At 43.0% G+C, this 17,524-nt stretch overlaps 1 protein-coding gene and 1 pseudogene across 13 annotated transcripts; both read right to left on the bottom strand.

Moving 5' to 3' along the window:
- Nucleotides 1-1,822: 1,822 nt before the first annotated feature.
- Nucleotides 1,823-13,081, bottom strand: HNRNPH1 (heterogeneous nuclear ribonucleoprotein H1). Of its 13 annotated transcripts, XM_012177619.4 has the most exons (14): nt 10,786-10,820; nt 10,171-10,326; nt 8,738-8,893; nt 8,384-8,527; nt 6,762-6,900; nt 5,634-5,812; nt 5,482-5,553; nt 5,292-5,425; nt 5,015-5,150; nt 4,601-4,660; nt 4,419-4,508; nt 3,672-3,764; nt 3,169-3,218; nt 2,404-2,580 (listed from the first exon to the last, which is right to left on the bottom strand). In XM_012177619.4, exons 2-13 carry the CDS (start codon nt 10,265-10,267, stop codon nt 3,169-3,171), a joined length of 1,350 nt encoding a protein of 449 aa, XP_012033009.1. In that variant the 5' UTR covers nt 10,268-10,326; nt 10,786-10,820; the 3' UTR covers nt 2,404-2,580. The 13 variants fall into 13 exon arrangements, with proteins under 13 accessions (XP_060271330.1, XP_042106797.1, XP_012033007.1 ...); XM_060415347.1 differs by lacking the exons at nt 3,169-3,218; nt 10,786-10,820 and adding an exon at nt 11,114-13,081 and having other exon boundaries at nt 1,823-2,580; nt 10,171-10,299; XM_042250863.1 differs by lacking the exon at nt 3,169-3,218 and having other exon boundaries at nt 1,823-2,580; nt 10,457-10,820.
- LOC114114979 (tubulin alpha-1A chain-like) lies at nt 12,113-13,402 on the bottom strand (annotated as a pseudogene).
- Between the last annotated feature and the right edge of the window lie 4,122 nt (nt 13,403-17,524).

The following is a 17,524-nucleotide window of genomic DNA, read 5'->3' as shown; positions in this document are numbered from 1 at the left end:
CATTCATTCCAAAGTGCAGATTTTTTTAGTCCTATTTAAGGAAGCACATGGCAGCAAAAAGGGACTTTCTCCTCTTCCCTAACCTAGTCTGAGCAGCTTTCTTATCCTCATTCAGGGCCCAACTTTCTCCAAGTTCACATACCACACGTCTGCCAACTGGTCTAGCATTAGATCTGTACCTTGTTTGCAGTGTGCCCAATTTTTACTCCAACTTGCTGAGGAGCCTTAGGTTAAGTCACTTCTCAGCCTGTCTCATCTGCACACAGAAGGGGAACAGGATACCTTCCTGCTTCAAGACAGTTCTGACAGTTCCCACCACTACCTCACTTTATCATCCTGATTTCTTAAACCTGCCCCTGCCCCCATGCCCCAAGCACCATTCACAAAGGGTGCTTGTGCCGGACACTAAATATCTAGCTGCATGGAGAAAAATTTAAGACATCCATTATGTAACTGAACTTTGGAACCCTGAGTTTCTGGTTTGGCAAACTTTCCCTTACTTGGGCAAACAAGGGACAGATAAAAGGCAGTGTTTCTCCAGCTTAAATAGAGATTGTGGAGGGGTAAGGGTCATGATAAATGACACCAAGTTTGGAGACTGACCATTCCTAACTCCCAGGTGAAGATGCTGGTCCATGGAGTACAGTGTTTCAAACAAACACAATGTTTCTAGGCATTTTTTCAAGTTTCAACAAAGATGTTCCTTGTTAAAAAACCAAAAACTAAAGGACTAGGGAAGATGAAGAACACTCCTTGTGCCTGATTTCCCCGGACACAGACCAAGTAAAGATCTCAAGGGCATTACTAGGTTTAGAGCAGTGCACCCCCAGAAAATTCTCTCCAAGCCTGCAGAAGACAATTTATAAACATTAGAGTACTTCTGTATCCCCAACCCAACTGAAGGTATGCACCCCGTTTTCAGAGCACGTGGAAGGGCAAGAGGATACGCAGAGTACTTCAGTGTATCTCTGTGCAGCGCTGCCAACTGCAATCGTCAAGAAATGCTCTCATTCTAAGCAGTTTTTCTACATTCACCGTACTAACCACCCCCTTCAGCACTGTCAGCAAATAAAAATGGCTTTGAACAGCACAAGCCTTTGTTCACAGCTCCAATTCTGAATTCTAACCTCCATGCAGCAAACAGTTTACATTAGGGGGATGATGAATGAGCGGCAATTCCCAAATTCCCAGTGTTAAGTGTCTGAAGGTAATTCTAGAACTATATCTGTATTGCTTACTACCTTCCTAGCAAATGACACTGAGTTTTACCTATGGATAAAGATTTCAATTAGAGTTAAAACTAATCATTTGTTCTCAGTACTTGATAGCTTCATACTTTATAAAGTAATTTTGCTCCTAAGCAGACTTGATTTTGAGGAGCGAAGCAAAAACAAAAAACTGAATCTCATTTCAAAGTCCTCTATGAGCTAGCTCCTTCTAGAAGGAGCAAAATTCAAAAGACGCCACAAGATTGCCTCTGGCACTTACTAAGCCATGCTAAGGCTTCCACAGACATGCAGAGCATAACAGAAGACACTTCTGCCTCCCCCTTGCCCTTGTGCAAGTGCTTAGCAAGTCAAAGGCAATTCAGATCGCATCCTGTGCAGCCAGGCCAAACATACCGACCTTCCACAGGATCCCAAAGCTTAATTTACCTTCAGTTGTACTGGAAGGAAAAGTCTGAAGACATCTCCACAACAGCCACAACTGCCAAGCCTGTGTGCCACAGCCAGAGAGGCAGGCCACTGTTCACCTACGCCCCAGGCAGCAAGAAAGCACCAAGAAACAGTCCACATGACCCTGAAGCACAGACCAGACAAAGTGCAGTTTCTAAAAGGAAGGTTTATTCGACAAGTTTCACTTAGCGCAATACACCTGAAAGGAAAATCACAATACAATGGAAAATTTAAATCAAGGCCTCAGAATTTCATACAAACACCAAGACCAAAATCCTAAAGTATTGGTATTGCGTGTCAAATTTCCCCCATTAACTTAAAAAAAAGCTTAAACTTACGTGCCATAGAGGTTATTAAATGAAACTAGAATTAACAAACATGCCAAATGTTTCACTTTTAATTGTAGACACAGCTCCTATATTGAGTTTTACAAAAAAAAAGCATGTCTTTCAACATGCATCCAGACAGTGTTCAATGTAATGTGATGTAAGAGCAACATTTAACATAATTCAACTGCTTTAACCTAAATACACTTACTGCTTAAGTACATCCTACAATAGAACTAACTTGAGAAAAGCTGAAAATTATTTAACAGTAATAGTTCGCTCAACCTAGTTGTTACATCCTAGATGAATGTGTGTTCAAAAATACTGAACCTTAAGTCTTTAAAACAATCCTGATTTCCACTTAGAGTAAGCATAAATCACAAGCTTGTATTGCAAAACTGTTAAAACTTAAGTTTTTCTTTAAAAAAATGTTGACCAAGAGTCAGTGACCAGGGCCAGTTACACTCCCCATCCACCACTCATACTGGACATGCTAGACATCCCTCCCATTCCGTTCACTCCCACAGATGCTCGGCTTCCGCTACTGTAGTAGCTGCTGCTCACTGCTCCTTGGCTGCCTGCAAAGAGACCAATTTGACAAGTCAGGATAAGCATCAGATTAGCAGTCAACTAAAATATAGCATTCCAAAAAAAGTTTAAAAAGTATACGAGTACAAATGGCTGCTGTCCAAGTGGCGAGAAGCATGTTTGGGAAAAGGGACTCCCGACTCCAAACAAGTCTCAATAAACCCCTTTTCTCTGCAGTACCAACTTGCCAGACTCTTGTGCTACCATTTACTTGGATGCTTCAGGATCAACGTTGAAAAAAGTTTAAAGGAAAACTAGTGTTTTTCAAAAATTGCAAAATTACTTCATGTCGTTTTTAAAGCTAAACAAAGCATTTTAAAAAAAATTTACCATAAACATTCACAATGTGTCCATCGAATGGCATGTATGAATAGGGAGCACAGGGGCAATCTCTTGCTTTTCCTATTCATGGTGGGCAGGAAGTGAGACAAGGTTGGACTAAAGGCAACTCACTGTGCCCAAGATGGCAGCCTCCATGGAGTTAAATAAGAGCCATTGACTGCTATAGAAAGTGTTATTACAACATATCAATATTTGCTATTGGGAATTTAAATTATATTTTTTGAGAAAATATTTACCTATGCAATGTTTGATTGAAAATCACTGGAGTTTTCCTGTAAAACTTGGTCTGCAAAAGGATTTTGTAGGGTAAGACTATAATACCAAAATCACCATTCTTTAGACCAACTGAAAAAATTAATTAATAAAACCAATCCTAGGTTAACTGACTAGTAAATACGGTCTTGAACCCAACCACCAGTCTAAATTTTCCCTCCATCTAACATGGATTTACTGCTAACAAAAAGACAGAAAAAGAGAAAGACTTTAATGTTTTAACAAACGGAGGCAGATGTTTTCTGGCTCAACGTTATTCAAAGTTGCAATATTGACTATTTTGAATTCACAGAATACTTCCCCCTCCCAATGATTGATTCTGAAAATTAAACTATTTGAATATTTATATTAGGATCAAGAACATACATTTAATAACCCAATTTTACCAAAAAAGGAGCCTGAACATTCCCAACTAAAGAAACCTGCCTTAAACTTATTCTAAGTATATTTAAAAAAGAACACTTACCGTATCCACTCATGCTGCTCTGGCCCCCATAGCCGCCTCCATAGCCACCGCTCAGCTGCTGGCTAGCCGGGCCACCGTAACTGGACTGGTTTGCTGTTAAGTTAAGACAACATTAGAACCCTGTTTCTTATGTAATGTGGTACCTGGTGGTACCCGGCTTGTAATTCTAAATCTATTTTCTTCCAGTCTTGATCTTAGTATCACTAGAGCCTGCTGTACCACCTTCTGCCTACTGCCTATGACCAGACTACCTTTCTATCCATCGTATGAGCTAGTCAAACACTTAAAAACCACAAGGCCCAAAGCATACATAGCAGGACTGAATCCACATTCCCTTAAGTAGAGGCATTCTGACCACACCTTATGAAACTGCGTAATTGGATTTAATGGGATCTCCCCCCATGGTTCCATATAATAAGGGTGTTTCAATACACAGGTATCCCTGAACACCTAATTAAGCCCAACCATTTAGTTTGATCCTGTGCTTTTTTGCTAAATATTTTAGGCTTATACTTCATACTTACAACTAATTTCTTTCTACAGGCCCCTCCCCCAAAAGTACTTCAAACCAACTTATCTATTCTAAGCATTTTATGTAACTCACAGACATTTAAAAAAGCATACTATTCAAATAAAAACTTTTCTTTGCCTAAATTTTGCTAAACCCCTTATAAATAACTTAACTTATATAAATTCACTTATATAGATATAAATGTTTTGGTTTTTAAAAAAACTAACGATATTTACACAAGCCCATGCCTCCCATCATTTGGCTACCATAAGCACCACCGCTTGCTCCTGCTGTAGAATTCAAGAAGAGTTCTACATATCTGTGTTCTGAAATGAGAGAAAAGGCATACAAGGTTAGCTTAAAAAAAAGACACTAAAGTGATATTTACACAAACCCATGCCTCCTAGCATTTGGCTACCGTAAGCACCACCGCTTGCTCCTGCTGTAGAATTCAAGAAGAGTTCTACATATCTGTGTTCTGAAATGAGAAAAAAAAAGTTTGAAAACATTTGTTGGTTAAAGAAAAATAAGCTCTTTTTAAGTTCTTTTAAGTAGATCTGCGAACTTATTACTTTTAGTATAAAAATCCTAGCTGCTTGTTCTCAGGTGATTTAATTCATGCAGGTTTTAAAAAGCAGTCAAGCATTCATCTAAACAGCTTAAGTCTGTCAATCAAGCATATACCTTAAGTCAGTGTTCTTATCAAATTAACTTTTTAAAGATCCACAGACCCCTATCACTGGATCAAAAATTTTCACATCCTCAGTATTCCTCTATAATCATTAGTCACACTACCTGTAGAGAGACCCCAAAATCCTTAGATCACACTTACGCATATTCGCTTTGTCTTTCGACATAGCTGCCACAGCATCTTCGTGAGTTGCAAACTCGACATCTGCTTCACCAGTTACTCTGCCATCAGGACCAATTTCAATATGTACTCTCACAGGGTTGAGTGGTGAGAAAAACTAAATACAAGGTATTTCAAAGAATCAAAATCAAACCTTGTTACAAGAAGCAAAATTCTAACATGCTGCTTCACTTTTAGAACCACCACGTTTTTACCGCTATACTGAAATAGACAATGCACCAACCCATCCTCCACTTACATTATAAATGTCATTCTCAGTGGCTCTGTAAGGCAATCCCCGCATGTGTACACAGTGTCCTGTTGTGCTCTGGAAAGTAGAGCCACCATCCCCGTATCTGTGATCAGACATTCCTGAAAAACAGTAATTGAGGTCTAGATGAACAAGAGTGTAAGTATCCCTCAGAAGAGAAATTCAATTCTTACCTTACCTCTTCCGAATCTATCTGACCCAAATCCATAGCCATCATTATAGCCATTATAATCATCATAGCCTCCATAACCTGAAAAGACAAAAAGGACTATCACCACATGAAAACACTCACAAAGAACAGACCTCACGACACGCGCACAGTCTACCTACCTCCACCGTAAGCCCCACGCCTCATCCTTTCAAAGCCCGCGCCTCGTCCAATGCTGTTGTACCCTCTGCCAGCCCCAGGTCTGTCATAGGGACCTGGTCGCTGCATGGCCATAAGTTTTCGTGGTGGATCATAGTGAGTTCTAACTTCAGCTCGACTGCTCTTAAAGATTTCGATATACCTAAAGCATTGTTCGTGAGGAAGGGAGGTGGGGAAGGGAGAGAAAACATTAGTTCATTTCATACAGGTATTTAGTTACACAAGAAAACAATGAAGTCATAGCCATGAAACTGACTAATATTTAAAGCCAGATTTCTTATATTTGCATAGGCAATGACCAGAAATTCACTCAATTTTAAGATTTAATGTAAACTTTATAGGAGAAAAACATCCTCCTCTGAGGCAGAGCGCCCAACCTTAGGGGTAGAGAGGAGTACTGTAAATGTGTCAGGAGGGAAAGAATTCCACTCAACTTTCAACATTTCATGTCTTAAATCCATTGGCATCATGTATAGCAAGTGGGCTAAAAAGCCAGCCTCCACCAACAGTCTAGCCCACACTACACATATCCTTCCGCCAATAAATTCCCCAGCCTATGCTTTTAGTAGGAATCAGCATAGGTAAGCGCATGCTTCAATGAAAAATAGTCACAAGCAAAGAGAATATAAAACCTTTTGTGACAATTTCTTGAAAGCTATGCTTATTAATACATATGCAGAATATTTATACAGCAAGAAAAAGTTTGTTGCATTTCAACTTTAAAAACAAGATCAGAAAGTATCACATTTTCTTATGGTAATATTAATTTACTAGGTGGGTGTTATTACAGCTAAAGCCAGGTTTGCATTAACATTTTTAAAACCATAGTCTCTCAACTCCACTGACTGGGGTTACTTAGGAATCTTACTAAATTGTGAAGTAGATCAAATTAACTGGGGACAATTTCAAAATCTAAAATTTAATCCGAAAGTACTATCAGACTTTTGACACTGGAAAAGTTTGAAAATTGTGGCAAAATATCAAATAGACTCTGAAATCAGATTTTTTCCCTTGACTCTAAGCAGAGAGAATATGGATTTAATTGTTTACCATAAGAAAAGTGACAAATCCAACCAACCATCCATCCCCACCTGTGCCCTATTCTTTCCTTGTGTTTCTTTAGAGCCTTTTCAGCTATTTCCTGTGAAGCAAACTGCACGAAGGCCTCCCCCGTACTCCTCCCCTGGAAGTCCACCGGCAATGTTATCCCATTTGGCACGATTTCCAACCCTTCAACCCAAGGACAAATAACCCCAGTAGGGGGGCAATATTAACATCACAAGCCCAGAAATGATTCTTCTTATAGCTTTAAATAAACCAGAATTTTAACTTTAGGTGAATGGTATGCTTTCAACAAGTACTCTTTAAAAAAGCATTGCAGTAATATGAAGTTCCATTATTACAAACTATAACTCAATTCTTAACACATCCCATGACATGGTATACAAGAAAACACTTTGAACACAGGATGCATTAAGAATTCAACAATTAAGAACACTTATTTATCTATGCAACTTAATGTTGAATTATACAAGAATTATACACATTTTCAAGCATTAAATACAATAGTTTTGCTAAATTCAAAGATACACCTTTTACCTCATTTCATATTTTTCAATGTTTTAAAGTTAGTGGAACTTCAGTTTTAAAAAATTACATATTTAAACATTTTATATACAAATTGAAACATTGCTTAGTCATACAATTGACAAACATACAATCTAAGCTTTCAACAAACAACTGATCTAACACAGCACAATCATGCACTCTTATTCTCTAATAGTAGTATGATTCACTTCTGGAAATTCCGTCTATGAAAAATCCTTTCCGTGGATACATTCCCAAGCTTACAAAAAGGACTTAAAGCACTTTCCTAGAAGATATGAAATTATGTTCATATTTAACGATGTTGACAGATAGCATTCAATTCTCACCAATTTAGACAAAAACAGTAAAAATAGACTTGATTTCAAAAATTCTGGCAAAACATTAGGACTTGATACATATCTAATAGTCAAAATTTTAATACATACTACACTAAACCATGAAAGGATTTGTTAATTCCAATTTATAACATCAAGAATATTAAGCAACAATACTTAAAATATATGCTCTAACATTCTGCTAAACATTCAAATACTTTAGGCCCAAAACAATTTCAAAACAGTTTCTGTACTTCAGATACTAAGACTACATTCAACCTACACTTCCTTTCAGTAAGTTTAATTCCCTGGCTAGAGCTAATTGTTTCCCTATTTTCTCTTGCATAAACAGAATGAGACTATTAGAGACATTTCTGGCCCCAGGACCTACTGTGTCTTACAATACAGACTCCTGCCATAAATTACAGCAGCCTAACACACTAATCTAATGTGAAGGGATCTTACCTTTAAGGTGAAGCATTTTGCTGAACAGCAATGTGAGGAAAGTAGTTAAGTTGTTGAGGACAATCCTCAAAGATCTACTCTGAACTACAATACTAAATATAAGCAAAGTTAGCATTTTGGAAATAATTAATCCACCTTTAAGATGGGCTTAAATCCACCTTTAAGATGGGCTTAAATTATTTGACGGTCTCCAGGAAGAAGAAAACATCTGCATATACTCACAACCTATTTAAATACCTAAGCTTCTCAACTTTTAAGTCTATTCAATCACATGTTGCCAGCTGCTAGCCAGAACTCACTGCTCAACAACAAACACGACTACATACCTGAGAAGAACTGAACAATTTCTTCCTTGCTACATCCAAAGGGGAGTCCTCTAAGCCGTACAAAGCCATCATTGGCCGTGTCAGGACTATTTGGACCAGTATGCTTCAACACCCAATCCATTTCAACGTTGTTTGACTTGAATACTGAAAGAGGTGCTTAGAATTAGTCAACTTCGGAAAGTTATAGAACAATGTTCAGACTTCCTGGGTCTTTAGATAATCTAGGAAGAGCTGCCATAAACTCTTAGATGACCATTTCCATGCGGTCAAATACCTAAAATTCAGAAGGGGTAAGATAGATTTCTATTTTGTTTAATGTTTTATTTACTGTTACTAGGGCAACGTAAATCAAACCTTCAACATATCTGTGTCCCATAGTTTCTCTGTCTTTTTTCAGGGCCAATTTGACTTCATCTTCTGATTCAAGTTCAACAAAAGCCTCTCCACTCGGTCTGCCTTCTCTGGTGTAGATGAAACGAATACCTTGAGCCCCATTTTGAATTTTGCAGTCTGGAAAGAAAACAACCGTTAATACAGAATTTAAAACGAAAAACCACCTCTGGGTGATACAGATAAAATGCCTATACATACCCCCACTACAAAGGAAGTCATTTGCAAAACCTAGAATGAGCAACATTGTTACTAACTCCTAAGGTGTCTTAGTAATTAAGCAGTTTTCCTCCCATGACCAAACTTTATTCCCCTAAACACATTCCCAATCCATCAAGAAAATCCAATATTCAAAGCAGTTTCTTACCGAACTTATCTCCAACTCATTACTCCTGTGTGTCCATTAAACATACTTTTAATAACTCCTCAGCACATTTTTCAATCTGGACTTTGTGATTCTATGGTCTTTTCTGAATACACTTGGTTTGGACTTTTGATTCGGGGTATTTGACAGTTTTACCTTACTAGAAGCAACATCAGTTTCTTGCTCAAATCCGAACTGCAGGGCCAATACTCACCTGAAAGGGGATCAATGTTACCAAGCTAAAATGCTCCAAAGGCACAGCTGAAGCCAAACCCAGTCTTGCTCACTGCAAGGTGGCTTCCAATGTACTTGCTTCTTGTTTTACAGGTCGTTTTCCGTTACATACACTGAATTCAGATAGTAAGTCAATACTACAAATATCCTTCCAACCTGTAAATTTCTTCCAAATATTATCTTTCAGTCTAGTCTTACACTGAGAACACGGGCATTTGGCAGACATTCAAGGAAACCTACATACTGGAAAAAAGCTACATAGGCAAGCAAACTTTCCCGAGTTTCAGTGCCCTCGACTGCAAAGCAAGCCGGACCACGAACTCTTCAATTACCAAACCCCGACTAGGAAAACTGTCTTAAACTAAGAATTGATATTTTCTTTTTCCGAAACAGAATGCCCCTTTTCAAATCAATACCCAAATTTGAAAAGTGTTTTAGCAGTTTAAATTTGTAAGGTTATTTGCTGAGCTACTCGGCAAATTTTTTCAAGATTGCGGGGAAAATCCGGTCTATTCCCATTTATCCTTTGTAAGAAAAGACATCCACAGAAAAATACTTAGAAAGATAAACAAAAATTCCACCAGAGGCCGCATTCCCCCCCAAGAGCGCCTGGCGGGTGGGGCTTTCGCAATTTCCATTGCGTAACCGCAGCCGGCTGGGCGCGCTCGACAGCGGGAACAGCTGCCGCCCGCGCCCCACTAGGGGGCGCCACGGGCTCGGCCCCGCCGTTGCAGTCGCCTCCTCGCTCGCCCGCCCTGCGGCCCCAGGTGCTTAACTCCAGCCTCCGTTTCAGACTCACCAGAAAAAAACCGCTGCACTTCGTCTGCAGAGCAAGACCAAGGCAAGCCCCGGACCTTCACCACGAACCCCTCACCGCCTTCGGTGCCCAACATCATGGTCTCCTAGTGGGTGCTGGCGTCGAATCAGACTGCAAGACGGGGGACCGCAGTCAGACCTGGAAAAACGTTAAAATGAAACAGCCCTCGGCTCTCGTGGCGGCCCGCCTGCCCGCGGAGCCTCAGGATGGGTCGAGCCCGTGAGGACGTTCCGACCCCAGCGAATGTAGCAACGGGTGTCCCACTTGCCAGCAGCCGGACGCCCGAAGCCGCTCTGCGCCCCAGGTACCGTGGCCTCCAGCCGCGGGGGAACCCGGCCTAGCGCCAGCGTGGAGGCTAGGAAATGGCGGCGGTCGCTTCCGCTCCGCCTCCTCCGACATCTCACACAATAGAGTCGGCGCGGCCTGCAGGCCTCAGCGGCCCTGCCGCAACTCGGCGAACCATTCCTGGCTCCTAACGGCAGCCCTCACCCTGCCAAAGACCCTCACGCTCTACACAGACCTAGGGGCAAGCAATCCTCGCAAAACTGACAGCCTCGGGGGACGCTGGGTGGGAAACACCGAACAACAAACACTCACCTGCAAACACAACTTCGGCGCGGCTGAGACGAAATGGCTAGTGGGCGCCTGCGCAACCTAAATAAGGCCCATTGAACAAGCTCTGCGCACGCGCAGCCAGGTGCCCGCACCGCCCTCTTGCGTCACACAGAGCTCGGACGCATGCGTAGTTGTACGAGCCGGCCCACTCCCGCCAGCGAATTCTTATTCGCATGCGTATTTGGTTCAGCCCCACCCACCTCCTTAAACCCACTAGGCTGTTTTGCGCCTGCGCCTTACCGCGATTAGCGCGCCTTAGCGGGCTTAGTTTCCTGCGCATGCGTCTTCCTTCAAACTGCTCTCGACTTACCCTTCAGAAGGGGGAGGGGAATGGCGGCGGCCAGTTCTCTATAGGAACTCTATGGGTTTCGGGCTCAGGGTTGTGGTGAGGTGTCCCTAGCGTGTTCTCCGCAGGCCTGCCCGGCCTGAAGGTACACAGGCTCCCAGCCCTCGCGCCGTCAGCACTCCTCTTCTCCCTAGAGCCAGTCCGTGCCCAAGCGGGCGCTGCGGGACGGCATGCTTGTGCGCCCGAAGCCACCTCCGCGGTATCCGGGGCGCATCCGAGGCCTTCGCGCTGCCGCTGCTCCTTACCTGCCGCCGTTGGGCCTGGGGCTTGGACCCACGCGGGGTCTCCGTGCCCGTGCCTCAGTCCCGCACCCCGCTTTTGCCCTAACGAACTCCCACCCTGCGACCCCCGCTTCCTCGCCTCGGGTCAGCCGGCCGGGCGCTCGCACGAGAGTGGGGCGCCGGATGCCGCGTCCCGCCGCGCCTCGTGAGCGCAGGTTGAGTCGCCGGTGCGCGCCCGACTGCCCTATCTCGAGCAGGCTCCCGCTTAATTCTCCCAAAGCTAAGCAGATAACCGTTATGGCTTCCCCGCAGGTGGGTCACGTCGTGTGCTCGTAAGACACTAGAGATGTTTGAGGCTAGTGGATAATCCCAGATTTCCTGCAGCACTACAGAAACTGGGACCATTCCTGTTGCCCCCAAGTCCTCCCCTTGTCTGATCCCAGTTGTCCTCAAGCCAGGGGTAACACAGCACAGGTCTGTCTTGAGTACCACCATGGGTAGATACAAGTAAAACATGTTTTCACCCCTGCAATGGTGTAGAAGCCACATCCAGTTCTGGGGGTTTTGTGTTTTGTTTTGTTTTTTTCCTTAAAATCTTCATTTTGAGACTGGACAAAAGTCTTACAGATACACATGGAAAAGCAATCCATGATCACAGTTGAAAGCGAAGACAGTGTAGTCAAAGTTTTTATGCCTGTCAGCTAGCTAATGCTGAAGCTCTGAGTATGACATGCTGCAGGCCTCAAAGGAATGGTAATTTGTATTCCTCTCCTTCTTCCTCTGCTTCTCCTTCAACAGAATCCACACAACCTCATAATCCTTTTCGAGGGCAGCCATGTCCTCACGGGCCTCAGAAAACTCTCCTTCCTCCATGCCCTCACCCACGTACCAGTGAACCAAGACATGCTTGGCATGCATCAGGTCAAACTTGTGGTCCAGGCAAGCCCAGGCCTCAGTGATGGCTGTAGTGTTGCTCGGCATGCACACAGCTCACTTTATTTTGGCCAGGTCTCCACCAGGTACCACGGTAGGAGGCTGATAATTAATGCCAACCTTGAAGCCAGTGGAGCACCAATCCACAAACTGGATGCTATGCTTAGTGGCAGTGGCAGCATTAACGTCTTTGGGAACAACATCACCACAGTACAACAGGAGGAGCAAGCCATGTATTCACCATGGTGAGGGTTGCATTCCCCCATCTGGTTGGCTAGCTCAAAGCAAGCATTGGTGATCTCTGCTACAGAAAGCTGTTCAGGGTAGGCTTTCTCAGCAGTGATGACAGATGTGGCCAGAGGGAAGTGGATGCGGAGATAGGGCACCAGGTTGGTCTGAAATTCTGTCTGATCCACATTCAGGGCACCATCAAACCTCAGGGAAGCAGTGATGGAGGACACTATCTGGCCAAGAAGGAGATTAAGATTCATGTAGGTTGGGCACTCAGTATCAAGATTTCTACAACAGATGTCATGGATGGCCTCATTGTCTCCCGTGAAGGCACAATCCAAGTGCTCCAGGATGGTGTGGGTGGTAAGGATGGAGTTGTAGGGCTCACTTGCAGCTGTGGAAACCTGGGGGGCTGGGTAAATGGAGAACTCCAGCTTGGACTTCTTGCCATAATTGACAGAGAGACGTCCCATCAGCAGGGAGGTGAACCCAAAAGCAGTTCCTCCACGAAAGCTGTGGAAAACCAAGAAGCCCTGAAGACCTGTGCACTGGTCAGCCAGTTTCCAAATTCGGTCCAAGACGAGGTCAGTGATTTCCTTGCCAGTGTTGTAGTAACCTCGGGCATAGCTATTGGCAGCATCTTCTTTGCCTGTGATGAGCTGCTCAGGGTGGAAGAGCTGGCGGTAGGTGCCAGTGCACACCTCATCAATGACTCGGTTCCAAGTCTACAAACACTGCTCTGGGCATGTGCTTGCCAGCACCTGTCTCACTGAAGAAGGTGTTGAAGGAGTCCTCTCCCCCAACAGTCTTGTCACTTGGCATCTGGCCATCGGGCTGGATGCCGTGTTCCAGGCAGTAGAGCTCCCAGCAGGCATTGCGGATCTGGACATAAGCCTGGCCAACTCAGATGGAGACGCACTCACACGTGGGGGCTATGGCTCAGCAGGCGCAGGCAACAGAAGTAGACGCCGGTCTTGGCTACCATCCCCGACAAGCTAAGAGTCAAGTAACACACTCTGTTTTCCAGTTTTAATGGGTTTGAGAAAACTGAAGAGGAAATGGAATAGAAGAAGAGGATAATCCAAGATAAGTTCACAGCGGTAGGCCAGGCCCAATCCTGAAAGGCCATTTAGGCCTTGACAATGGTGATAACTCCAAATGCGGCAGGCCTTGGCAGGTCTTCATCCGGGTACCACAGGACTTGTTTGAAAAGGAAAATTATTGTTGGGTGTGAAGAGGACTCAGATGGGACAAGCATGGTGATGCTGCTTGCCCTCAATTGCAAATGGAGCTAGAGGAGAATAGAGAGCATTTTGGCTGAAGTCACCAAGATGTGGGATTCCATGCACATTGGACTGGTACACAGGAGGGCTACTGGCAATATATATTCAAAGTCTTTAAAAAATACACATCTTTGGGAGAGGGTTTTGGGGGAGAATGGATACACATATGGCTAAATCCCTCCACTGTTCACCTGAAACTACCACACATTGTTAATCAGCTATATCCTAATACAAAATAAAAAGTTTAAAAGTTTGAAAAAATATATACATCCCGTTTGACCCAAACATTCCATTTCCACTTTTGCACAGTTTAAAATTTATGAGAATGTTCATCACAGCATGAAACAGGTAAATTTTAGAAGCAACCTAAATGTCAAATGGTGTATTGAATAAATTATGGTACAACCTTATCATAAATCATCATCAGGGGCAAAATTGATTCCTGAGTGTGAGGAGGAGAGAATACAACTAAGCTATTACAATGGTTTTTGGCCACAGTACGTAAACAAGAGGTACGGTGTACCTATGCTATAAATATTTCACGTCGGGGAGAAAAAAAAGTTCAGAAAAACTGAGGTATGTAGTAGAATACTTTGCAGTTATTAAAAATGGTGACTAGAAGTATGTTTTTGGAAAGACATTTACAATATTTGTTGAGTGGAAAAAAAAACAATGAAATCTTATTATGCATTGTTAAGACTTCCCTCGTGGCTCAGATGGTAAAGCATCTGCCTACAATGTGGGAGACCCAGGTTCGATCCCTGGGTCAGGAACATGCTCTGGAGAAGGCAATGGCACCCCACTCCAGTACTTTCGCCTGGAAAATCCCATGGATGGAGCAGCCTGGTAGGCTACAGTCCATGGGGTCGCAAAGAGTCGGACACGACTGAGCGACTTCACTTATAAAGCAATAATACAGTATGGCTCAACATCCTGGAAATATAATTATGCACATGCATAGGAAAGAAACTATACATGTATGGAAAAGATAGAATCCAAGGTGTTTACAGGGACTAGGTAATAGGAGCATGGGTAAGTTTCTTCTTCTTCTCCTGTGTATTTTCTCTCTCTCTCTTTTGGCCATGCACAGAGCTGTGCACGGACTCTTAGCTCCCCAACCAGGGATTGGGCCCGTGCACCCTGCAGTGGGAGTGGAGATTCTTAACGCCTGGACCTCCAGAGAAGTCCCTCTTCTCTGCTTTGCAGTTGTCAATACTAAACACATTACTTGTAGCTTTAAAACTTGACCGTTTTCTGAGTGGGAAGGATTGAGAATGTTAGGATGTGTCTCCTCCATCCTCCTAATATTGTAGCATCAACTGCTTCAGAATGGGATGGGGACCAGGCAACCCCACTTTGAAGCTGGAAACTGTAAAGACAGGGACTGTGGTTCAGCTGTGAGAACGTAGGTACAGAGTCTCAAGCCCGCTCCAACCCGGTGCAGCGTGGCTCGACCCTTTCATCAGCATGATCATAGTTGTCTTAAATAAGAGCTCCTCCAACGCCTGGTGCGGGCTTTGAAACCATCTAAACCACTCTGTGTATTCTGATACGTTTGCTTTTTCTACATGCGACAGAGAAACAAAGGGGTCCCCACAGGGAGGCCCAGGTCCTGGCCGAGGGGAGGGGCCGGTGCTCCTGGTGGAGTAAAGTCAGCTTCCGGGGCCACCTGGAAAGGGGATCTTAACATCCTCTCTTCAGTTCACTCAGCATGTCTCCTTTGGGCCAAATGTGACTGCCATTGGTTTTGAACCTTCAAGGTATTGGCCCTGAATATTGAGAATATTCTGATTACTGAATACTGAATATTGAAGCTTCCCACAGCTCCAGCCAGGACACTCAACTGTGGTTGAATCCTTCAGCCATGAATTCAAAATGTATTGATGACTAGTCTCTGTTGTTATTGTTTAGTCTCTCAGTTGTGTCCGACTCTTTGCAATCCCATAGACTATAGCCCACCAGGCTCCTCTGTCCTTGGAATTCTCCAGGCAAGGATACTGTGTGGGTTGCCATTTTCTATTCCAGGGGATCTTCCCCAGTCCAGGGATCAAACTTGTCTCCTGCAAGTCCCCTGCATTGCAGGCAGATTCTTTACCACTGAGCTGAGCCCAACTAATAACAGAATTTACGTTTTATAATGTTTTATTATAGTAAAATATACATAACATGAAAGTTACCATTTTAAATGTACAATTCAGAGGTATTCAGTACATTTACAGTGTCATGCAAATATTTCCACTCTCCATCTATAGAACTTTTTCATCTTCTCCACTGAAATTCTATACCATGTACATGCTTAACTCCTCAGCCCTTGGTAACCTCTGTTCTACTATCTGTCTCCAGGAATTTGCCTATTACACTGCCTGATATAAGCGGAATCATACAGTAATTGTCCTTTTGTGTATGCTTTATTTCACTTAACACTGTTTATAAGGCCTCTCCATGTCCTCAAGAGTTTTCTTCCTTAAAGCTGAATAACATTCTGTTGTGTGTATATATTTTATGTATATATGTATATATATATTCTACATTTTGCTTATCCATTAATTCATCAAGTGTCGGTTCCACCTTTTAGCTATTATAAGTAGTGCTGCTTTGAACTTTGATGTGCAACTATCTTTGATTTTCTGCTTTCTATTCTTTCAGTCTGTATGGAAAACTGTTTGGCAGTTCTTCAAAAAGTTAAACATAAAATTACCATATAAAAAAATTACCATATGATTCAGCAATTCCATTCCTAGATGGAACTATTTGACATCCCTCACAGCAACACACGGGGCTTCGAAGTCTCTCTTTATTTTCACCGACACTTGCTATTTTCTGAGTTTATTTTTGTTTTTTGACAGTAACCGTCCTAAAGAGTGTGAAGTAGTATTTCACTGTGGTTTTGATTTGTATTTCCCTAATGTTTAGCGACATTGAGCATTTTTTTAATGTGCTTACTGGCCATTTGTATATCTCCTTTGGAGAAATGTCTATTCATGTCCTTTGTCCATGTTTGAATTGGGTTGTTTGGCTTTTCTGTTGTTGAGTTTTAAGGGTTCTTTATATATTCTGGATATTAATCCCCTGTCAGATAATGATTTGCAAAGATTTTCTCTCATTCTATGGTTTGCCCCTTTCATTTTTGAGTCTTTTTAATTTCATTGTCCCTTTGAAAGGTTCCTTCACCCACTGCTTACTAGCTTTCACATATAGATTCTATTCATGAATTTATTCACCCAACAAATGTTCCAGTACAATTCCTGTGCCATGCTCTTGGAGGAGCCCTAGAGGCATGATCATAGGAGAAAATATCCCGGTCCTCGGAACTCCCTGTCTAGAGGGGAGACAAGCAAAAATTAATAAATAGGCAATTCAGTCCATGACTACAGATTGTGCCAGGTGCTGTGCATCATGGGAAGAGCCCCTCATGTAATTTGAGGGATAAGAAAGTTGTTGAGAAAGTGGCACTCAAACTGGGATTTGACAGGTGACCAGGCCTGGTTAGAAGAGGGTGATTTGGCAGAGGGGAGACTTTGAGGGTGGCAGACTCCAAAGCAGGAGTAGCAGCCCCAGCGCCCGATGAGCGGGGAGGGCTTCCTTCTACCTTCAGAGGGAAACCACTGAGGGCTCTAGGTGTGCGGTGACACAGTCCAATTTATATTCTTCCAAGATCAGTCTTACATCTGTGCTGGGAATAATTTCATACGGAGTCCTCTTTCCTC

Source organism: Ovis aries, chromosome 5 (genome assembly GCF_016772045.2).
Source record: "Ovis aries strain OAR_USU_Benz2616 breed Rambouillet chromosome 5, ARS-UI_Ramb_v3.0, whole genome shotgun sequence".
In the NCBI taxonomy this organism is placed as follows: domain Eukaryota; kingdom Metazoa; phylum Chordata; class Mammalia; order Artiodactyla; family Bovidae; genus Ovis; species Ovis aries.
The sequence above is the reverse complement of the archived record's forward strand: the minus strand, read 5'-3'. Positions and strand labels throughout refer to the sequence as shown.